Source organism: Vulpes vulpes, chromosome 5 (assembly GCF_048418805.1).
Source record: "Vulpes vulpes isolate BD-2025 chromosome 5, VulVul3, whole genome shotgun sequence".
NCBI lineage: Eukaryota > Metazoa > Chordata > Mammalia > Carnivora > Canidae > Vulpes > Vulpes vulpes.
The window spans coordinates 111,255,918-111,280,027 of record NC_132784.1 but is presented as its reverse complement, the minus strand read 5'-3'; the positions used below and the strand labels follow the sequence as shown (position 1 = coordinate 111,280,027).

At 46.1% G+C, this 24,110-nt stretch overlaps 1 protein-coding gene across 8 annotated transcripts; it reads left to right on the top strand.

Annotated features, from left to right (window-relative positions):
* Window positions 1-947: 947 nt before the first annotated feature.
* Window positions 948-24,110, top strand: HSD17B7 (hydroxysteroid 17-beta dehydrogenase 7). 8 transcript variants are annotated; one of them, XM_072759608.1, is made up of 10 exons: window positions 953-1,052; window positions 2,476-2,679; window positions 5,996-6,088; window positions 7,410-7,524; window positions 11,576-11,770; window positions 12,937-12,982; window positions 14,714-14,818; window positions 15,554-15,610; window positions 19,666-19,764; window positions 22,529-24,110. In XM_072759608.1, exons 1-10 carry the CDS (start codon window positions 1,018-1,020, stop codon window positions 22,540-22,542), a joined length of 963 nt encoding a protein of 320 aa, XP_072615709.1. In that variant the 5' UTR covers window positions 953-1,017; the 3' UTR covers window positions 22,543-24,110. The 8 variants fall into 8 exon arrangements, 5 of the variants coding, with proteins under 5 accessions (XP_025847047.1, XP_072615709.1, XP_072615707.1 ...); XM_072759606.1 differs by lacking the exon at window positions 22,529-24,110 and adding an exon at window positions 20,993-21,194; XM_072759609.1 differs by lacking the exon at window positions 22,529-24,110 and adding an exon at window positions 20,993-21,197 and having other exon boundaries at window positions 975-1,052; window positions 2,476-2,691.

Genomic DNA, 24,110 nt, shown 5'->3' with positions numbered 1-24,110 from the left:
ATAAATAATTGAAACTCTGAAAGAGGCCATGAAGTAGATTAAAGTGTGTTCCCTAGAGTCCGGCACATGGTGCGTGGAGTTCAGGACACATACAGAAACCTGGAATAGGCCTTAGAAATGTCAATAGCAGTTTGGCTGAAGATCCTTTTACATGTTGAATCTAGTAATAATAATAATAATTTAAAAATGGGGCTTGTGCTTTGCATCCTTCCCTTTTTATTTCATTTTTCTAATAATCCATTGCTACTATATTTCCCAAAAGTACCCATCTGGGATGGCTTGGAAAACCATAAAGGGCCCTTTACCACAGAGTTTGAGAAACACTGAAGTAGGAGCTTCCAGTACAGCGCCCATAATGTCCTATGAAGTTCTTGGACACTCTGATTCATGCCATGTTCCAAATTTTGAAAATTGGTAAATTCATGCGTGATTCTACAGACACGTTTTACTGAAATCCACGTTCATTTTTCCAAAGGCGATTTTTTTTTTTTTTTTAAGAGAAAGAGCAGGTCTGGGGTCACCAGAAGCCGGCCCGCAAAGCGCTACAGCTCCCGAGTTCCTAGAGCCGCAGTTCCAAAAAAGGAGTGGAAAACAAGGTCGACAATACCCAAACCGTTCGTTCCTAGGCCCAAGCCCTTCCCCCAGGCCGAGGCGTTTGCAGGCGGAGACGCCCCGCGCGCCCCCGAGCCCCGCGCCCGCCGCAGGGAGCACCTGGACCGCGAGCCGCAGGTGCGGGAGGGGCGGCGCCCGGGGACACCTGCGCCCTCGGGTCGGACTCTCCGGATTGGCCCGGGCGCGGCCCCGCCCCTCGGCCTAGGTCACCCCATGCCGGCCCCGGCCCCCGGAGCGCAGCGCGGGCCGCGATTGGAGGGCCCAGCGCGGAGGCCGTGACGTCAGGGACCAGGCGGGCGCTGATTGGGCGGCGGCGGCATCGTGGGCGTGGCTTCGGCGGGCGCCGGCCTCCGCAGCCCGGCAGGGAGGCGGCGACGGCGGCGGCGGCGGTGGCGGCGGGAGGCCATGCGGAAGGTGGTGTTGGTCACCGGGGCCAGCAGGTGAGGCGCCCTCGGTGATCGGGGGCCCCAGGGGGCGGGGGTGTCGTTGCAAACAGCACGGAGCAGACCCCGCGACACATCTTAGTGACCCTCCGGGCCGCCTGGGTGGCCCAGGCCGTGACCCCGGGGTCCCGGGATCGAGTCCCGCATGGGGCTCCCTGCATGGAGCCTGCTTCTCCCTCTGTGTCCCTGCCTCTCTCTCTCTCTGTGTCTCTCATGCATAAATAAATAAAATCATAAAAAATAAAAATCACCCTCCACCTGATAAGACGTGGGAAGAGTGCAAATAACCCCTGCTGCCACTTCCTAATTGTTCCAGGGCTGCCCCTGTGGACTCAGCCTCTTCTGTGAAGATCACGGGCAGGATGACACCCATCAAACCATTCTGTTTGCATGCCTGTTGCAGGGGGAGGTCTTGGGGGATTAAGGCAGAGAGGATGGGTCAAATGTCATCCCATCAGATGTGCCCTAGCCACACCCCCCCTTAGCTGAGCCAGCGGCGCAGGTGTCTGTGAGTGTCCTCCCCTGGGTGCCCTGACCCCCCCACCTGGTGCTGCAGGAGCCCAGGGCCTGGAGCCAACTCAGAACTGTTTTGGTGTGTTTCTTTGTTTTGCGGATTTCGTGATGGATGCCATTGGATGTTCATCGTAAAGACCCACTCTGCTCAGGGAGGAGGAATAAACTGCATGTATTTGATGCTCTGCTGAGAGGGTCCTGGCTTGGGGTGCAGCCCTGCCCAGCTGGTCTGCCTGGTGCCCTCAATCCCCATGCACTTGCAGATGCCGTTCCTGAAGTGGTTCATCTGTCTTTGACCTGTGCCCTGTCCGCCCCCCCAGGCGCCCATCTCCTGTTTCCTCTCTTTACCTGCTGCTTAATCAGTGGAGTCTTCAATTAGGAAGTGGCAGCAGGGGTTATTTGTCCTTATTGAGGGGGACCTGCCTCCTGCTGTTTAGGTAAAGAGCCATTTGTTCCTTACTGGGAATGGCTCTTGCTCTTGCTCAGGATGGTGGCAACAGGTAGTAGAGCCCCTGCCCTTGAGCAACCCAGCAAACAGCCACCACGATGTTCTGTTCAGCTCTCGCTGGTGACGGACTGAATCACTCTCCCGAGTGTCCTAACAGGCATAAAATGAAAAGCGCCGGCTGGGTGCCCGCCGATGAAAAGACAGCTCTGCGCGCAGTGCGCTTTTTGCAAAATGAGAGAAACACAAACTGGACAGCATCCTGAGCATGTGACTGACTATTCAAGTTGGGGTGGGGGGGGGTTGTCCCTTCTTTTAAAAAAACCTTTGAGTCTTTTTTCTCTGCCTGGGCCCTGCACTGGAGCCCACGTTGGCGGAGGTGGTTTTCCGAACCAGAGAGCAATGCCTCCGTTTGGCACTGTCGGCATTAATGCGTGTTCTGTGTCTGAACTGTCCTGTCAGTGGCGTGGGCCTCGCGCTCTGCAAGCGGCTGCTGGAGGAGGACGACGAGCTGCATGTGTGTTTGGCATGCAGGAACGTGAGCAAAGCGGAAGCTGTCAGCGCTGATCTGCTGGCTTCTCACCCCGCCGCCGAGGTCAGCATCGTGCAGGTGGATGTCAGCAACCTGCAGTCGGTCATCCGGGCCTCCAGCGAGCTCAAGCAAAGGTAACACCTCTGGTTAGTGGTTTTTCTCGCCCATGATCGCATGACACAGCAGTGGATAAGATCAGAAAGAGGAAAGCCTGAAAAGAAACAGGTGCAGTGTGAGAAGTTGTACTCTAGAGTGACCTGTGGTGTCTCGGTAGCACATTTTCTCGCCCAGTCCTAGTCATGCTTATTTCATGAGGATTAATTTGAGTGCACCTTGATGTATGGCTAGTTGTGTGGACATTATGGTAACTCCTTTCTGAATATGGTTTTCGCATCTTTCCTCCATGTACAGCTTTGCTAAGTAGGTTGCTCAGGTGCCTGAGAAGGTTGTAGGATGGGATATTGATCGGGTTGGACTTAGAACCCCCATCGGTACCCCATTTCTTCAGAGATTTTTTCCCCCCTACAGGCCTGTAAAGATGTGTTTGCATATGCATGGTAATCGGTGTGTAATAGGCATTTGAGAAATACTTGGCATCTGAAGGAATAGAGTCTTTGGATGTCTAACTCCCTAGAGAGTGTACACAGAATTGCATATAGGTGCACAATGCATTTTTTTCTGGGGAAAGAGGGCATAGTTTGTTGTTTTGTTTTTTGTTTTTTTTTTAATTCTAGGGAGAATTTATGATCCAAAAAGCTCAAGAGCCCCGCACTAGTCCATACTCAGCCCCAAGGGTATGCAGAATAATTAATTTTCAAACATTTTTGTTATTGAAGTCCTTAAGAAACAAGAACTGCTTTATTTTCTTGGACAGTAAAGTGAGGTTCAGTGAAAACAAGGGAGGCCTTTTTTGTAAAGGCATTTTCCTAAAGAATACAACTTCGTGTTTCATGTACGGGGGCTGCTAGCCCATTTGCATTTTTCTGTTCCAAATGTACAAGTTATAGAGCAAAGGTGGGGCTTGTTTTCTTCACTCCACTCTTCTAGTTTCAGCCTTAGCCTCTTGTGAAATGTCATTTCTCCTAGAATTTTCTGCCACATTATCTTTCTACAGAACTAAGGAGATTTTCTAGGTTTGATGTCTCCTACTCTTCCACAAATATGAGTTCCCGAGTCTGTGAAGCTGCACAGTAAATGTCCTTACTGAGGTAAAAACCCGAGAGTCAGGACAGAAGTCTTGAGCTCATATCAGGTTTCAGGCATTCCTTTGCCCAAACCTTCTCAGCCAGCCGGCTTTCTGTTTTGTATAGATTTAGTTATATTTCCTCATTTAGCAGAAAAGAACCTTCATCCTCAGTTAGGAATAGCCCATTCCAGGCCAACAGACACAGGAAGAAATGGTCAACATCACTCAGTATCAGGAAAGTACAAATCAGAACCATGATGAGAAACCACCTCACACCCATCAGAATGGCTAAAATGAACAAGTCAGGAGAACAGATGTTGGCAAGGATGTGGAGGAAGGGGAACCCTCTTACACTGCTGGTGGGGATGCAGCCACTCTGGAAAACAGCGTGGAGGTTCCTTAAAGAGTTGAAAGTAGGGCTACCCTGCGACCCAGCAATTACACTACTAGGAATTTACCCCAAAGGTACAAATGTAGTGACCCAAAGGGACACCTGCACCCCAGTTCTCATAGCAGCAATGCCCACAGTAGCCAAACTATGGAAAGAGCCCAGATGTCCATCGACAGATGAGTGGATGAAGAAGAGGTGGTGTGTATACAAGGGAATATTACTCAGCCGTCAGAAAGAATGAAATCTTGTCATTTGCCATAATATGGATGGAACTAGAGGGTTCATGCTAAGTGAAATAAGTCAGTCAAAGACAATTCACTGGTATGTGGAATTTAAGAAACAAAACATGAACACAGGGGAAGGGAAGGAAAAATAAAATAGGATGAAAACAGAGAGGGAGATAAACCATAAGAGACTCTTAACTCTAGGAAACAAACTGAGGGTGGCTGGAAGGGAAGTGGGTGAGGGGATGGGGTCACTGGGTGACAGGCACTAAGGAGGGCATGTGATAGGATGAGCCCTGGGTGCTATATGTAACTGATGAATCACTAAATTCTACTCCTGAAGCTAATAATACACTATATGTTAACTAAATGAATTTAAAGAAAAGAATAGATGGGCCCGCATGACTTCATGGCGCTTACATGGATGGCCCAGTAGTACACATCAGCATTTTATTTTTTATTTTTAATTTTTTAAATTTTTAAAAAAGTCTCTCCTTTTACTTATTTATTTAGATTTTATTTATTTATTCATGAGACATACAGAGAGAGAGAGAGGCAGAGACACAGGCAGAGGGAGAAGCAGGCTCCATGCAGGGAGCCTGTTGCAGGACCCGATCCCGGGTCTCCAGGATCACGCCCTGGGCTGAAGGCAGGCGCTAAACTGCTGTGCCACCCAGGGATCCCCCACATCAGCATTTCAAACAGAAAGTTTAGTAACTAGAGTCATTTGGCTGTTAATTACTTATAGGATGATCAAGAGATGTTTGCGTGCAATCTGCATTGGTAACGTGGATGTATTTTAAGGTAACTGTGGCCCGTACGGTCTTGGGCGATGCAGAAGAGGGCACGGAGACAGTGTAATGCGTAGAATTGTAGGAGATCTTGTGAGTATTCACGGTGCCTGTATCACGGGGGCAGGCTTGGCCCTAGAGGAATACGCTACATTAAGGCTTATGGAGGTTTAAAAACGAAAAAGCTCTCACAAGTCCGCACATCACTGTTCTCTCCATGACAGGTGTCCTGTAGGGAGCTTTCCAGGAGCGCCTTCCCCTATTCAGCGTCTGTCATGTCATGGTCTTCCTGTGAGCTTTCTTCATTTTGTGATTCCCGAGCACCTGGCCCTGAAGAGTGGAGGGTTTCCACTTGGCTCTGTTGCCTTAGTAGATACGTTGACACTCAGCCTCCAGCATTGATGGATCAGTTTGGGCGATCACGAATATTACATATATTTTACTTATCCTAGGGAAGATGTGAATCTTAAGAAAAAAGTAGAAGACATCCTAAGACCAGAAAGAGAGTGGGTTTAATGGACAGAGGGTTACGTAATTAGGTGTGCAGTGTCAATTGGGAGGACAAAGCTGGAAGGAGTATCCATCTGAGTAGACGTAACTTCAAAGCCCATTATAGCTCCCCAAATTGTTTGAAGCCACTGTAAAAAAAAAAAAAAAAAGAATACTCAAATATTTACTGTTTACTATGGCTGGAGAAACCCCGTTGAGAAAAGCGGTGTCAGCGGATGTGCCATGCGTCCCCTTCAGCTGGCTGTGGCCACTATTTGGGTGCAGAGAGCATTTTTCCATCCATTGTAGGGCTTCTTTATTCCAGTTGCTCTAGAGAAAAAGAACAATCTGGTCTTGTTTTCCTCACAGGTTTCAGAGATTAGACTACGTCTATCTGAACGCTGGGATCATGCCCAATCCACAGCTGAATATCAAAGCACTTTTCTGTGGCCTCTTTTCAAGGTAATGTCCATTTTCTAGATGAACTGAGTGGGAGGAGTCAGGTTCAGGTTTTTTTTTTGTTTTTTTTTTTTGCCTGGTTTTGCCCTCGGTAGGTTAAGTTGGAGGCTGAGGGCCGGGTGAGAAGAATAAGGACGGGAAGTGTTGCAGCCACGTCATGAAGGAAGAGCACCCATCTTTTGTGGAGAATGCTGCACGTCCTGGGCCTTAGGGTGCTCCAGGTCTCTGGGACATTCCAGGTGGCTCGATGCTGCAGAGGGTCCATTTTTGATCTGCCTGGATGTGCCTCGTAGCAGGGTCATGTCAGGATTCGGCAGAGCTGTCCTGAGATTGTCCAGGGTTGTCAGTACCCGGGACGGCTGCTTTGGAAGCGTCCCCTGGCGCTGTGGCAGGTGCTCTGGCCCGTAGGCTGGGAAATGCGCCGAAGGAAAGGCCTCCCTGGGAGAGTCTCAGTACATGGTAGCACAGACGTGCTACCGAAAGGTCTGGCCACGACCCACAGTAAGAACTGAATCTAGGGGCGCCTCGGGCTCCATCGGCTGGGCGTCCGCCTTCAGCTCAGGTCATGATCCCGGGGTCCTGGGATGGAGCCCCACATCCAGCGCTCTGCTTGGCACGGAGCCTGCTTCTCCCTCCCCCTCTGCCTCTCCCCCTGCCTCCGCGTTTCTCTCTCTGCCAAATAAATAAAATCTTTAAAAATAAAAGAACTAAATATTTTTCTGTGACTTAGTAAACTTACAGGTAGATATTGTCACTCTTCCTGCATGCTCCTTCCTACGTTGCTACTTTTGTTTTACTTCTCTTCCATCACACACACACACCCAGGTCTTGACCTACTAAATTGATCTCACAGCAAATCACCGTGTTAATCCACTCGGTGCTTTAAGAATTCCCAGTAAAAAAAACCAACCTGTGTAGCTTTGGCAGTTACCCAACAGCTTGTGCAGGGGAAGACTTTTGCTCCTTGGCATGGCTCTTATTCCCCCAGAGAGGTTCATCTGCGACATGATGTGGAAAAAAGAAGAGTTTCAGCAGCAGTTTTTTGGAGCCAGGGTCCTATTGGTAGTCTGACTTCTAACGTGAATACTTCTCTGAATCGGGGCTAGGGGGGCAAGGCAGGTGGGGGGTAGGAGGGGAAGGAAGCATTTTTGCATCGTATTTATAGATTCACAATAACACAATCTGAGAAATGGGTATTTTTATTCTTGATATTATAGGATCAAGGAAAATGTAGTTTTGGGGCAGGGGAGAGCAGCAGGGACTATTTTTCAGTATCTTCAATTAAAGAAGCTTTTCAAAGGCATGCAATTGTCTTCTGTTTCAGAAAAGTGATTCATATGTTCTCCACAGCTGAAGGACTGCTGACCCAGGAAGACAAAGTCACTGCTGATGGCCTCCAGGAGGTCTTTGAAACCAACGTCTTTGGCCACTTTATTCTGGTAAAGAGACTTGGGGCCCAATTCACTCACTTTAGTGCTCTAACCCTAAAGGCTTGTGTGGCCTCATCCTGGGCCTGTTTGCTCAGCTCGTTAGCTTATGGCTAACGTTGGATGCTTGAGTATTTGAATTGAGTGATCCCTGCACTCTATGAAAACATTGCTTCGCTAAAGCAGTGTATCGATGTATATGTTTTTTTCTGTTTTTTTTTTTTTTCTTTTGACATCAACTCTAGAGGGCAGAGACAGAGTGAGAAGGAAACACAAGCGCCTTCAGAAACAGCGTGCAGAACTGTGAGAAAGTACGGGTCCTGCTCTGAACGGCCTTTGAAACTGGGCTGGGTGCCAGATAGGATGGGGTGGTGGGCAAGCCATTGTTAAACAGCAAATTCGTAATTAGTCTTTTATTATTATGTTGGTTTCTGATGCTTCGGCGTCGGTACCATGTGTTACAGTTCCAGGCGTACAGGTACACGTAAACAAGAGCTGCATAGTTTGTCTGGCTTGTTCCGTGTTCTTGCCTCACGTGTAACCCAGAGGACAGCTTTAATACCTAGATTAAGTAATGCCCGGCTTTGTTGCTGGTTGCCTAGAATTGCTCGGTGTTGGAGGATCAGCTCCTGTTGCCGGGTTGGCCTGCACAGAACCCACATTTCTGACACCTCTGTCTTCACCAGCACTCTTCTCCACTGTCAGCTTAATTTCCCTTAACGTTGGAACTCTTTGAGTACTTGCTCGTATTTAGAGTAAAAGAAGATAGAGGCAGACGTTGGAATATTATGGATCCATGAGAAGAAATGAGGTAAACGTTTTGCACTTATGTGCGACGGCCTCTCGTGTTTTTTTTTATTTTTTTTTATTTTTTTGATATATTCATGAGAGACAGAGAGAGAGAGGCAGAGGGTGAGGGAGAAGCAGGTTCCATGCAGGGAGCCTGATGTGGGACTCAATCTGGGGACCATAGGATCATGCCCTGAGCCGAAGGCAGATGCTCAACTGCTGAGCCACCCAGGTTCCTAGCCTCTCACATTTTATCATGAAGAAGGAATGGCAGGGTGCAGCATGCATAGTGTGATCTCATTTGTAGAAATAAAAGAAGATACATGTTTACATAGAGTATATAAACGTACATAACATTTCTAGAATGATACGGATGAAATTGGGAGCACTGGTTGCCTTGAACTGGGGTGCCAGTTCATGGGGTGGGGAGCTTCATGTTTCATTCTATAACCTTTCATGCTATTGATTTAACATGATACGATGTCACTTTTTCAATGACAAAAGTTCATTAAAATGTAAAGTCAGAATGGGATTCAGTTCTTGCCTTTCTTTATACCTTTACACAGATCCATTATCTACTGTTTACTTTATCTTTTTAATATAAAACTCGTTCTTTGCCTTCTCTTTGAATTATTAAATTAGTTGGTAATAAAAGAAGATAATTATTACTAGTCTGTTAATTTTATGATAAATCTAGTGTCTAAAAATTAATATTCAGGAGATCAGGTATTTGGGTCATCTGGGTTGGGGGAATGGCAGTGGTGGCCATGGGGACAATGGTCACAGGTGTCCCGATGACGTGACCTGTCCCTGTGTATCCTGGTATCAGTGGGGATATCGGCAAGGGTTTTTTTTTTTTTTTTAAAAAAAGATTTTATTTATTTATTCATGAGAGACACAGAGAGAGAAAGAGGGAAGCAGAGACACAGAGGGAGAAGCAGGCTCCATGCAGGGAGCCCGATATGGGACTCGATCCTGAGACTCCAGGATCACGCCCTGGGCTAAAGGCAGACACTTAACCACTGAGCCACCCAGGTGTCTCTCGGCAAGGGTTTAGGAAGTGATTTATCAAGTAAAATAATCAGAAGGTGTAGAGCACTTCCCACTCTCTTCAGGTTCGATTTAACAATCTTACCACTTCTCCTGGAATACAAACTAGCATTCTGGGTTCCAGTGTAAATGCATTGTGCAAATGGATCATCCATCCCCAGTTTGATTATAGGTGACGTAATCAAACCTTTAGGGTTGTTACAAAGAGTGGAGGTAATTTCTCTGGAGTCCCGAGCACAGTGTAGTATTACCGTCCAGGAACCAGTTAAACTGATTTCATCCTGACTGCATTTGACTTATCTGTTCATTGCAAATGGGGCGCGCATCTGGAAGCTTTTCTAGGTTTTTCTCTAATACGGTTTTTGTTATAGAATAGTTTTAGATTTGCAGATTCGTTGCAGAGCTAGTGCAGAGTTCCTATGGCCCACCCCCTGCCGCCCGGCCCAGTTTTCTCTGCTACTAACCTCTTCCATTATTGGGATACATTTGTCACAATCTGAGAACCAATTGTGATGCCTTATTATTAACCAAAACTCCAAACTTGATCCAGATTTCTTCAGTTTTGCCTAATGTCCTTTGTCACGTCCAGGATCCCCTCTTGGGTACCACAGTACATGTAGTGGCTGTCTCCTTGGGCTCCCCTTGGTTGTGACAGTTTCTCAGATTTCCTTGTTTTTGATGACCTTGACAGTTTTTCGAGGGTCCCTGCTGAGGTATGTTGTAGGCTCTGCCTCAGTTGGGATTTGTCCGAGGTTTTCCTCGTGGTTAGACTTGAGTACTGTGTCTGTGGGAGGAGGACCACAGAGGTGAAGTCCCATTCTCATCACATCGCATCAAGGGCATCATCAGCTGTTGCTGTGACTTGTGGGTATTGATGTTCTCTTTGATCATCCGACTCGAGGGAGTGTTTGTCAGGTTTTTTTTTTTTTTTTTGGTCAGGTTTTTCATTATAAAGTCTCTTTTTTTTTGGTTTTCTCTCCCTTTCCATATTGCATTCTCTGGAGGAGACTTCCTATGTGTAGCTCGTACTGAAGGGTTTGTGTTTGACGCCCCGAAGGTTTCATTAGCTACATGAATTGTTTGGAATTTTTCTGCAAAAGAGATTGTCTGTTCTCCATTTGATGCTCCATTCAGTCATTTCTTGGTCAAGTATACCTCAGTAACGCTGCAAAAATCACTTATCATATTCCCATGGGCTTGTGGATATGTATTTTCTACTTGGAGCTGGAAATACTACTTTATTGGGGCACCTGCATGGCTCAGTGGTTGTGGACAGAGTCTGCCTTTGGCTCAGGTCGCCATCCCAGGGTTCTGGAATTGAGTCTCATGTGGGACTCCCTGCATGGAGCCTGCTTCTCCCTCTGCCTGTGTCTCTGCCTCTCTCTGTGTGTCTCTCACAAATAAATAAACAAAATCTTTTTTAAAAAAAGGATGATGCAATACTAGTTATTTCCCCGAGTTATTTGAGTTTGGGCCATTGAGGGCTCTTTCTGTTGGATCCTGCATCTCTCTGGTATAGCCTCATCCACATGGTTTTCTTTTTGAGCATGTTCTTTCTGGCATTACAAGATGGTTCAGCCTCATCAGATTTATTTCCTAGAATCAGCCATTTCCCTAAGGAGATCTGGTGCCGCTTTTTTTTTTAGATTTATTTATTTTAGAGAGAGACAGAGAGCTTGAGCAGGAGGAGGAAGAGAGGGAGAGGGAGAGAATCCTCAAGCAGACTCTCCGCTGCTGTGGAGCCTGACGTGGGGCTCCATCTCAGGACCCTGAGATCATGACCTGAGCTGAAATCAAGAGTTGGACGCTCAACCAACTGAGCCACCAGGTGTCCCAAAATCTGGTTCTTCTTACTGGACAATGGTATTAAAAACCAAGATCTGGGTGCTTGTTGCTATTGATGGATCAGTAGATTCTAGGCTAACAGAGCAGAGGGATAAACATGCAGGGGCATCCATGTATATGTAAGTGCCTATAAATATCTTTATATGCATCCATCTTTATGAAGCTAAACATCAGTTCCAGATGTCTCTAACTCTTACTCGTCTCACATGGGTCGTTCCAGCCTCTTCTCACATGTCCAGAGTCGCCCCGTCAGTGATGACATACCGGTTCGCTTCCAGGCTACATGGACAATGGTTTCACATCTGATACCTGTACTCCTCCAGTAGATTTTGACCTATTTTTTGTTGTTGTTCCTTTTTTTTTTTTTTATCTCATTCAGATTCAGGAACTGGAACCTCTCCTCTGTCACAGGGACAGTCCCTCCCAGCTCATCTGGACATCGTCTCGCAATGCAAGGAAATCTAATTTCCACCTTGAGGACATCCAGCACAGCAGAGGCCAGGAGCCTTACAGCTCCTCCAAATATGCAGTTGACCTGCTGAGTGTGGCGCTGAACCGGAACTTCAACCCACGGGTGAGGCCTGTCCCGGTGATGGGAATGGCAGGGCAGTGGTTTCCCAGCTATGGTTAACTTCCTAGTAACGGGGTTGGCTTTCCATGAACTGTCGTCATTTAGAAGACGCAGTATCGTTTCTCGAGCAGGATTGCTCTGATGACAAGATAAGACGTGAATAAGATTGGGAGTTGGCGTGCCTAAAAGTTTTGGGGCAGAGATAATTAGCTCCTGACCTTTTAGGTACGTGAGGTTTCGTTTGCCCTTCTGTACCTCTTCACGAGCTATAATTTATGAACAGAACGACATTATTGATGATGGCAGTACTTACTGGGTCTGAGATACTGTACTCCTTCCCTGTGTACGTCACTCAGTGCCCCTCCTGTCACGGCGAGGCTAGGCCTGAGTGTTCCCAATTTCATGTGAGGACACCAGAGTCGGGTGACATGAGGTACCCGGAGGTCACACAGCTGGTTAGTGGTCAAGCTCAGACTTGAGCCCGGGCTGTCTGACTGTCAGACGTTTCCCACTAAGCTGTGCCATGTCCTAGTGTTTATCACGTCAGGCGCTAGAGGACCGTCAGGAGTAGCCAAGCCTCCTGGGTAGTGGTGATCTTTGGTGAGACTCCACAGCCCTGTCTCTGTGCAGACTCCAACTTTTGGGACTGTTTCTATGGAGAAGGTGGCCTTTGGCAGTTATGTGGGCTCCCCGTGGCCCCTGGGGTCTGGAGCTTACAGTAGCTGCCTTGGATGCCTCTCCTGCTCAGGTCCCAAACCTGAAAATCTCTAGTTTTGAAACTGAAAATCTCTAGTTTTTCTCGGGGCATTTTCCTTGGTTTGCTTTGACTCTGCTGTTTGAGGGTGGGACTGGGGAGAAATTTAATCCTGCTAACACTTACAGAATGTTTACCATCTTCAGGGCATCAGGCCAGGCTTGGGGTTGGGGAGAAAGGAGAAATAAAAAGATGACCGAGAAGCTGTCTGCCGTTGTGGGACATTCTCTGGTGATTCTTTGGACACAGTCACAATCCTGGCGTATCCGGGAATGGATCCCCTATCAGATCAGAACGAAATCTCCTGGAAACATGCCTCTTAGAAAGGAGGGTGGTCTAAGAGTAGAAGCTGAGAGTATCTCCCAGAACTGGATTTGAATCCTTAGACAAATTGTATCTTCTCCCAACGCCTCAGGTTCCTCATCTGAAAAATAGGGATGAAACTAGTGCCCGTCTCACAGGTCTGTTGGGAGGGTTGAATGAGGGGGGTGGTGTGGAGCACTCCCAGGAGCTAGAGGTCTCAGAATGTGTGTGCGTGTGTGTGTGATGTGATTGTACATGTGCTGTCTGCATGTGTGTAGGCGTCATGTGTGTATGGAAGGCATGTGGGCTGTGCATGAGTGTGCATGAGCTTGTGTGTGTTTATGTCGGCTATCATCATCATCATCATCATTATTATTACTGTCATTGTTATTATTTGAGTTCAGTGTGTTTGTCCAGTTGTTAGCTTCCTTCTGAGGTTTCTTGAGATATTTAAAAAGTTGTCACAACTGCTTGTTCTCTGGAAGCTTCCTTGTGGGCACAAGGTCAGAGTGGATTAGCTTCTCTTTTTATAAAATGCTTTGGGACTTTACTCAAGTTTTGTTGTCAAGTAAGCTTCGGGATTTCATCTTTTACAAGAAGGAAGATTTAGCAAACAGTGCTGTCTCCTAAAATCTGTGTGATTGGTTTTCAGCCCACAGCTTTTCCTCCTTGGCTCTTAGGAAGAGAGACTTAAAAGTAGTAGAAATAAGAGTTAAAATAGTCAATAGCTACGTAAGGTAAAATGTAGTAAAAATTGGGGCACACCTGGGTGGCTCGGTTGAGCATCTGCCTTTGGCCCAGGGTGTGATCCTGGGGTACTGGGATCGAGTCCCACGTCGGGCTCCTTGCATGGAGCCTGCTTCTCCCTCTGCCTGTGTCTCTGCCTCTTTCTCTCTGTGTCTCTCATGAATAAATAAAATCTTAAAAAAAAAAAAAAAAAAAGAAAAAGTGAAAATTTAACTAAATCAACTAGTACAACAAATCCCAGTGTTCCAAGGATTAGTAAAGCCCATACAGGGCCCTTCCTGGTGACACACGCTCTGTGGTAGTTGGGTCCTCTTTCTAGGGCAGATCTTTCTAAAATGACAAGTCCTGGGCCAAGGACCCGATGTAGAGCTCTTCAGTTGGGGTGGGGGTCCTTGTGGAACCACATGCAGCCCTTCATTCACCTCTCGTGTCAGGAGCTCCAACCTCAAGCTACAGCGTGGGTCTAATGAACTGCAGGGAGACAGACACAGACTTTAGGTCTAGCTGTCTGGTATTTACTAGATCAGAAACTTCTTGAAGGCAGAGACTGTACTGTATATGTATTTTTTTTTTTAAAGATTTATTTTAGAGAGAGAGCAGCGGGGAGAGGCAGAAGGAGAGAGAGAGAGAGTCTTAAGAAGACTCCCCGCTGAACACGGAGCCCAACGCAGGGCTTGATCTCCTGACCCTGAGATCGTGACCTGAGCCGAAACCAGGAGCTTGGATGCTCAACTGCCTGCCACCCAGATGCCCCCATATATGTCCTTTTTTTTTTTTCTTAAGTGCTTACTATGATTCATAAACCGTTCTTAAATTAAGCCAATACATGGGAAACTCCAGTGACCGGAACCTACTTTTCTCATCCAGCTTCAAGCTTGGTCATTCTGTGTACTGTGAGTTTCTTGAGAACAGAGATCTTGTCTTACTAATTTTTGCATCCTCAGCGCTTCTCATAGTGAGTCCTCCGTGCGTGACTCTCTCACCGAGTGGCTTGCGCAGCTTGGGGCAGCCCAGAGCATCCGTGCTTCGTGCCCTGGTGTCCTGGCTCATCTGCACACCCCCTTTACTCACACGCGTCCTGGTGGCCTGGCTCAGTACACACTGAGTTTGAGTCCTCTTCTCGGTCCTCTCTGTGCTGCCAGGGTCTGTACTCCAGCGTGGTGTGCCCGGGTACGATGGTGACCAACATGACCTATGGGATTCTCCCTCCCTTGGTGTGGACGCTGCTGCTGCCAATCATATGGCTGGTGAGTGTGAATGCTCCGTTCTTGGTTTGCTTCCGCTCTTCCGCGTGCGGCCAACGTGACATGCTTGAGGATTGGGAACGGATTTAAGAAATTGAACCAGAAGGTGGCAGAGTTTCATTTCATTTGAGGTTTTTGAAGTTCCTCAGTCTAGTCACCCCTGCTTCGCACTCCCTGGGGCCCCGCTGCCTCACCACCTGCACACCTGCTTCTCTTTACGGGGATGTGCCTTTGCTCATGCACCGTAGCTCCCGAGAGTACCAGGATGACATCGTTTTTAGAAGCCTGCATCAAGGGATATTAAACTGGGTGTCTCTGAGCTTTCAGAGTGGTCATATGCATTAAAAGTTCCCCAGAAGGGGATGGTTGAGCATGGTATGACCACAGAACCGTGTTTTTGCTCGTTTGTTAATGTTTTGAGTGTCTTGCAGGACCAGTGTCCCTCCAGCACACATTAGAAAATGCCGCTCGTAGGAGACATTTCTCTCTTGCAGAGCTCTGGAAAAAATTGTCCCTCCATTATGGCAGGTATAGGAAAAAGATGAGAAGGAAATATGCCTCCCTGTTAAAAATGGTTGGCTCGGAGCGACAGAGATTGTGAGATTTCTTTTTTAGACTTCTTTATTTTTTAGTACTTAAGAAATGTTCTATGACAAGAAATGAATGTCTTCTTTTAATGTCGCTTTTGTGACTGTTCTAAATCACCACAAAAAATGACTGTTCGTTTCTTTTCCTCAGCTTCGCTTTTTTGCAAATGCTTTCACTTTGACGCCGTACAATGGAACAGAAGCCCTGGTACGTTACTAGAGTTGCAGTTGCCTGTACACTTGCCTAGGAGGTATAAATTTCAGTTCACCGGTAGTGGAAACCCTCTCAACAGAAAAGAGAAGCTCTGTGAATGATCAAGGTCCTGTTTTGGACTAAGGGGGACCATAAGGCTGAGTGTATAGTATGAGGAGTCAAATTTCAAAGTGTAGTGTCTACCATAGCACTGGGGAGCATGGTTGTAGGGACAGCACTTCTGCAGAAGCAAGATCCACCAGCAGCTCAAGGGCAAAGTAGCGGAACACCACAGGGGCAGGCAAAGCAAGATGGTGGCCGGGCGAATGGTTCCCATGGAGAAGGTGCACCTTGCAGGCCAAGAGTACAGGTGACACCATCCAACTCCATTTCCTTTTATATGAAGATTCTCTTTCCTCTGTTTAAATATTAGAGAATCGAGTATTAACTTATTTGAAAATCAGTGCACTTCCTTAAATCACACATGGCAAATGGATTACATGTGTTTCCCCATCAATGGCAGATATTACTCATTACACAAATGATGCCTTTGATGATTCGTCAACTCAAGGCCCCAAAGGCACCTTCTGCTAATGGATCAGAAATGTCCCTCAAGATGAAGCTCATTTGTCCTCTGTCACTGTAGAGCTTATACTTAGTAGATTCTTGAATCTTGGCTGAATTGAAATTAGCTAAGGAGGGGCAGCCCCAGTGGCGCAGCGGTTTGGCACCACCTGCAACCTGGGTGTGATCCTGGAGACCCGGGATCAAGTCCTGCATCGGGCTCCCTGCATGGAGCCTGCTTCTCCCTCTCCCTCTGCCTGTGTCTCTGCCTCTCTGTGTGTCTATGAATAAATAAATAAAAAATCTTAAAAAAAATGAAATTAGCTAAGGAAAACTGAGGGATTTGGTTCACACTCTTGTTTTGGTAAATGTTGCAGAAATAAATGCGTTTTGTTGTAAGAACACAGATTGTCAAGTACTTTTAAACCGATTTTAGTCACTGTATTTGTCAAAGCACTAGAAATAGTATGTGATCCTTTAGTGATAATGAAAATCAAATGTGGAGGTCAAGTATATATTGAGTATCAGTGATACGAGGAATAGTTAGGAGACAAAATCCCCAGGTACTAAGGAGCTTAGGGTCATATTTTGAAAAAAAAAGAAAAGAATGTAGGAGACAGGCAAGAAAATAAAACATTCTGTCATCAGGTGGTGAGTAGTTACACTGTTCAGAGAGGATGATCACAGGAAGCTGGGATGGTGGGAACAGGCTTTGCTTCACTAAGTAGGGCTTGATCTGGCCTCTGAAGGATGCATTGATCTGGATAGGACAGTATGACCTGTGTCACAATTTAAAATGTTGTGACTTTGCTGTAATTTTCTAAAATATGGATGGATGCCTCCGATTGCCAAGTAGTAATGGTTGTAGATGCTGGTGGATGTGGATGGATGAGGATTTGGGCCTAGTGCATGTGTCGTAAGAATCTCTGCAATCCTCATGGGAGTTTCATCTCCGTACGTGAGCTAACCTGGAGTGGCTGAAAGCCAGTGGTTCAGAGTGTGGCTCTATAATTCTGCTGATTCTGTTCAAATCCCACTTCTCCAGGTTCTAGCTATGGGCCCGGGGGCACGTTTTTTTGTTTGTTTGTTTGTTTTGTTTTTACTCATTTAAGCCTTTTATCATCTGTAAAACAGGAATTCTAGGCATAAACGAGAGGAAGCTTACTGTAAAGGATTCTTCATATTTCAGCATTCAAGATATTTAAGAAAACTCTCTTAATGAAAACAGTATAGTGCTGGCATATGACTTGGCCGATGAGGGAGTAGACTAGAAGGTTCGGGACAGGCCCGCGGAATGCAGGGATCTGGCAAATGATGGTGCCGGTATTCTAGATTAGTGGGGGAGAGGGCTTATCCGGCAAATGTTGCCAAAAAATAGAACAGGATCTTTTCTTCATCCCTCACACTCAAAATTCTAGATAAATTAAAAGATTTACACCCAAAAGTTAAAAAACATAATGACTAGAAGGAAATAGGGGAATATGTTTTAATAGTTTTAAGAGTGTGGGGGCTTAGCTACTCTTAGAACTGTAAGAAAAAAAGATGGAACTTTTTTTCAAGATTTTACTTATTTGAGAGAGAGAGGCAGCATGAGTGGCGTGCAGTGGGTAGGGATAGAGGGAGAGGGAGAAGCAGACTCCCCACTTAGCAGGGAGCCTGACACAGGGCTCGATCCCAAAACCCTGAGGTCATGACTTGAGCTGAAGGCAGATGCTTGATTGAGCCACCCAGACACCCGTGAACTTTTCGATTAAATTAAAATAATCCCATTTCACGTGACCAAAATCCTCACTATAAATATGCTCCAAAGACTAACCAAATTTGGAGGAAAAATAGCTGCCATTCGTATCATAGGAAAGGGCTAATTTTCATACTAACGAGTATGGAGGAGCTTCAGCAAATCAAGAGAAATGACCATCTGTTGGCACGGTGGGCAAAGGGTATGAAGAGAGTCTTTATTTATTTATTTTTTTTTTTTAAACAATTCTTTTTTTTTTTTTTTTTTTAATTTTTGTTTATTTATGATAGTCACAGAGAGAGAGAGAGAGAGGCAGAGACACAGACAGAGGGAGAAGCAGGCTCCATGCACCGGGAGCCTGATGTGGGATTTGATCCCGGGTCTCCAGGATCGCGCCCTGGGCCAAAGGCAGGCGCCAAACCGCTGCGCCACCCAGGGATCCCTGAAGAGAGTCTTTAAACCGTGTTAGTCACGGAGAAGGTGCTCCGTCTTACTCAGGCAAATCACAACTGTAACGAAAGATTGTTTTCCACCTCTGATTAGCAGCCACTAGAAAGTTCGGTATTGCACCCACCTGGCGGGGCCGTCAGGAGTGGACATGCCCCCGCACTGCTAGGGAAGGTGGACTGACGCAGCCTGTATCCAGGACTGTTTGGCAGGATCTTTCAAAATAATTCGCGCCCAGCCTCCTCACCCAGCGATTTCATCTTTGGTATTTATCTTATCGACGTACTCAGGTTCTATGAGCTGGCGTATTCATCCTTCGGTGCAGTGTGGCTTGTAATAGCATAGACTGGAAACAATATATACGTCCGTCACTTGGAAATTGATTTTTTTTTTAAGATTTTATTTATTTATTCATGATAGACATAGAGAGAGAGAGAGGCAGAGACACAGGCAGAGGGAGAAGCAGGCTCCATGCCGGGAGCCCGATGTGGGACTAGATCCCGGGACTCCAGGATCGCACTCCGGACCAAAGGCAGGCGCCAAACCACTGAGCCACCCAGGGATCCCCTGGAAATTGATTTCATAAATGACGGTCCAGCCACGAGATGGAATACTGGGCTGCTTTAAAAAAGAACGGAGCAGCTCTCTACTGGTCTGAACATCTCTCGAAAGGCTTGTTGTTCAAGTGAAAGATGCCGAGTCTGGAATAGTATGTATATTTTGCTTCCACTTGAGTTAAGAGAAAAGGCTATCTATGTTTTTAAGCAAATAGATTTTCTTTGGAAGAACCAAGCAAGAGTGCTTGGTTCCAGAGAGGGGTGGCTGGAAAATTTGGGAGGGTAGGGAGACTCACTTACTACCATGTACATCTTGTGAACGATGCACATGCTCGTGCTTATCTATTAAGAAAATGAAATATCTATTAAGAAAATGAAAATGAATAGTACAAGTTTTAACCTGTACTTCCTGTGGCATGGGCTGAGTATCAACCTTGAAAAAGCTATCTATACACGTGAACTTTAATTTGGAGATTAAGGGAAGAGACAGCTAAAATATGAAGCTTTTTTTTTTTTTTTTTTTTTTTTTTTTTTTAGCTTTAAATAAATTTTCAAAGGATACTATTAAGCAAGTTGCCCTCCTGTCTTCCTTCGGATTATATTAGTGGTTCATGAGGACATCACAGCTGATGATACCCAGGAGAATTTTTAGAGTTTGTTTAGAGCTTGGTAAAATGCTGATTATAGATCCCCTCCACTCCCCCTGGCTTCACTCATCTTGGGCAGAAGAAGAAAAAAATCATTGACATCCTCTTCCTTTCTAGGTATGGCTTTTCCACCAAAAGCCGGAGTCTCTAAATCCTCTGACCAAATACCTGAGTGCCACCACTGGCTTTGGAAGCAATTATGTAGCGACCCAGAAGGTAAATGCATTTACACTGCTGCACGGAGGACGGACACTTGCTGCTTGGCTGCTGAACTGGTCCCCACGGCTTCCCTCTCTGGTCGCTGGTGTCCTGCTGACCTGCTTTCGTTCTCTGCTCTCTCCTGCCTCTGAGTCTTGCATGTCTTCTTCCGTCCACCTGAATGGCTCTTACCCTTCTTCTTCCTTTTATTTTCCTAAATATTTTATTTATGTGTTTTTTTGTGAGAGAGAGAGAGACAACAGGCATGAGCTGGGGGAAGGAAGCAGAAAGGGAGGGAGAAGCAGGCTCCCCGCTGAGCAGGGGGCCTGACGTGGGGCTCGATCCCAGGACCCCGGGATCATGACCTGAGCTGAAGGCAGACGCTCAACCGACAGAGCCACCCAGGTGCCCACCTTTCTTCTTTCAACTGATAGATTTCTGCTTATGCTTAAGACCTCAGCTTGTACCCCAGCTTCTGTGACCTGTTAGACCAGGTTAGGTGCCTCCATCCCAGGCTTTCTTGGCATCTCGTACCTCTTCTGTGTAGTAGGATTCCTTCCACATCGGACTCCTGTGTCCAAATATAAGCTCTGTGAGGGGGAGGATTAAACCCCCTTCCCAAGCAGGTTGCCTCCCACGTGGTAGGTGCACAATAAACGCGTTGCAAGGTGGATGGAATATAAAGTGTCTTTCTGAGGGAAGCTACCTTCCCCTCGAATGTTCAGTTCTGCTTGTGACGATTATTAGCTTTGATAGATTGGACTTTTCACGAGGCAGGGGATGAAGTACGGGGAAATAAAGCCCTTGATGTTGTGGATTTTAGCCTCTGGATAGTCTTCTAAAAACAAGTCAAACATGGAATTACATACAAGAAAAAGAAAATTTATTTTGAACTTCTAAAACTGTTTTTGCTGTATTTTTGTCAGGAGTAGGGTTTATTTCAGCCTCCTGTTTTCCGCTGCCTAGTTTATGTGGGAGGCGTGGGCCTAAAATAAAACTAGATTGAGACAAATAATTTTTCTCTGCGATGTCAAATAATTGGCAGTGATCAGGTCTGTGTCAGTAGCTGAGGTCTGAAGGGAACCGTGCTCTTGCTTCCGCGGCGTCTCTTTACTAAAAATGAACCTGTGAACCTCCAGTGTTTTCCAAAATATGTTCTGTGGGATTCTGGTTCCTTGAGAAGATTTGCAAAAAGCTGTTTGTCGGCCAAGGAAGTTTGAGAAAAGCTTCATATTGTGTTCCGCAGAGACGTCCACTGAGCACACTCGCCCAGGGAAGACTCCGAGAAGGTGCCGGAGTTCACGTGTGTGTGTCTGCAGTGTCCCATTCTGCCCTTTCTCACTTTTTCTCGACTATATGACTTTTTATTTTTTCCTTCACGTTTTATGTAGCACTTAATAAAATCCCAAAGAACACACCTTGGGCTACTCTGTTGTAAATTAATAAACTTCCTTTTAAGAAGGGCCTCAGAGTTTGTTTGAACAGACTGTTAATCTCAAGGGCATGACTTGTTTATCAATGGTGAGAAAACGCTTCATTTTACAAACCAAAATATTAGCATTTTATGGAAATGCGTTGAAAGTTTGCTTTAAAAACGTTGATCAATTTGGGGGGTTAGCTTTCTCTCTGTTCAGAGGCAGGGTTGCATGAGATCACTCTTGCCTCTTCCAGTTCCCATATGGAAAACTCTGATGAGATTTATGTTGAATGTAAAAGTTACTTCCAAAATGTTAAAAAAAGTTTTCATTTTTAGCCTGTCAGCTTTGTGCAGAAAGAGCCTCTGTGTTGACCTGAAAGGAGATGTTGCTTTATTTTATAGGGGCTGAAAGTTTGCTTTTACATAGAGTGTATCAATTAAAATTAAATTTTCTAGGACCGCCTGGGGGCTCGGTTGAGCGTCTACCTTTGGCTCAGGTCATGATCTCGGGGTCCCGGGATTGAGCCCCACATCGGGCTCGCTGCTCAGCAAAGAGCCTGCTTCTCCCTCTACCTCTGTTGCTCCCCCAGCTCATGCTCCTGTGCGTGCTCTCCTTCTGTCTAAAGTAAACAAATAAATAAAAATAAAATTGGGTTTTCTACGTGGGACAGAAGAGTGTTAACTAATAGATTAAACAGGATGGAAACTCAGGTCTCTCGCACGTAAAAGCAGTTTTGGAGAGAGGTAGCCTTGGGCGGGTTGGGCAGCTCCCCAGATTGTCAGGACCCAGGGTCCTTCAGCCACCCTCTGCCGTTCCTGGGGTATGACCCTCATTCTTACGGCTTAAGAGAGCCAGGGGAAGAAGGGGAAAGGGGGGTGCCGATGCCTTTACAGGAGACTTGTGGGCAATACCACCCACTTCCACTCAGCTCTCAAGGCCAGGGCACAGCCGCGTGGCACCCAGCAGCTTCCGTGGAGCCTGGCAATGTAAGTGAGCTCTTACCTGGAGGCCAGTGAGCCCAGCTACAGCTGGGGCGCTTGATGGAAGAAGATGGACATTAGGTGGATGTCCGTTAAATTCCAAAAGCCCTTGGCTGGTGTCTCCTGTGACTGGATACACAAGAGTTAGGGGAGAAAGCAAAACCAGGTCTTTCACTCTTGCTGTGTAAGGGCAGCATCGGTAGGTTTGCTGAGGGTTGGAGCTTGGGACACGTCCTCAGAGTCAGGAACCCCAGCCCCGACCTACCAGCCCTGTTCTTTTTTTCCCCCGTTCTCTTATGTATGTCGAATGCCTTCCTTTTACGCAGATGCCATTCATATTATTTTTCCTTTTTGCTTATATCCCTATCTTTGCCTCTTTTCCAGATGGACCTAGATGAAGACACTGCTGAAAAATTTTACCAAAACTTACTGGAACTGGAAAAGCGTGTTAGGGTCACCATTCAAAAAACAGATAATCCGAGCTGACGATGATAGTGTCTGAAACATCGCACACCTGCTGTGCTTTCTGGGTTTCTGTGGAGTTGGATGATGTGCATTTGTGGTGGACAGTGAGCTATAATTGTCTCTTTTCCTTCCTGTCAGGATTATCTCTAGGATAACGGGTGCATCTGTATATATACAGGAGAAAAAGATCGATAAGTAAAATACGACTTAGAGGTTCTCCAGAATGGTGTCACATCAGAGTTGAGCTAAGTCACCCAACCAAGTGTGTGCTTATTGGTTCTGACAACTGGAGCCCAAGCTCCACCTCAAGTAGGGGTGACCCAGGCACTCACTGGTCCTCCTTTTGGTCTGGCCCCTCTCTGAGTGGTAATCTGAGCTTTGTTCCTTTTTTTTATGGACAGTTTTCTTAGGTTTTATACCTTATTTCTTCCTCCACGGGGTGCTTCTAAAAATCCTCAGATTGTGGGGTGTCTGAATAACTCCGTTAGGCGTCTGACTCTTGATTTCCACTCAGGTCATGATCTCAGGGTTGAGATTGAGCCCCAAGTCAGGCTCTGTGCTCTGCGCAGGGTCTACTTGGGATTCTCTCTCTCCCTCTCTCTCTTCCCCTCCCCCTGCTCACATGTACTCTCGCTCTCTGTCTTTCTCTCAGATAAATAAATAGAATCTTTAAAAATCCTGACTGTTAGACTCCTAACAGTCCTAATACAGATATCCATGTAGTTCATTGCAGGAACAGAAGAATATATATGTTTGGGATACTGGAATTTTTTCTTATTTTGAAAGTATCTTTCATTGATATCGAGGTAGTCAGTGTTAATATTGGGCTTGGCCTTTAACACCATTTGCAGATGTGTTCATTGCTGACCAACCTGTTTTTCATGATTGTATTTTAATGTATGCAAGCTTGCAGGAAAAACTATTTACTCACATTGTTTCAAGGAAGTTTTCCAATCGAATAATTGCTGGCAGGATATCTGCTGGTATCAGTAGTGGTCGGAGGTGGTTAAGACTTAGTTTGTATGATATGAAGACAGGATGCTAAAATGCCTGGATATTTTTAACTCTAAATATAACCACTATGCCCAGAATATAAGAAAGTGGGCAAAATTTTGAACGATTTAATTAAAGTCAAAAGTTGCATAGAAATACAGTTTCTATACATATTCTGTATGAGTTTCTGGTTATAGTTTCTCTAATTTTGTTGCTAAAGATATTTTTAATAAAGTTGAGCATTCCGTATGTGCAAATGGGGGCTGAACGCTTCTGCACGCCCCCACCCCCAACTGTCTTTGAGAAGGAGCAGTGGGGTTGGGGAGCTGAGAGCAGCTCCGGGTGTGCTCTTGCGATCACTCACCCTGCAGGCTTGCGAGAAGCACTTTACTGTGAATCCCAGGCTTCTCCTCTGTAAAGTGGAGTCCTTCTCTTTCTGCTCCCGGGTGTGGAGGAACGCTAAATGCAATAATACGTGTGAATGAATAAAGAGCATTTTTGAGAATGA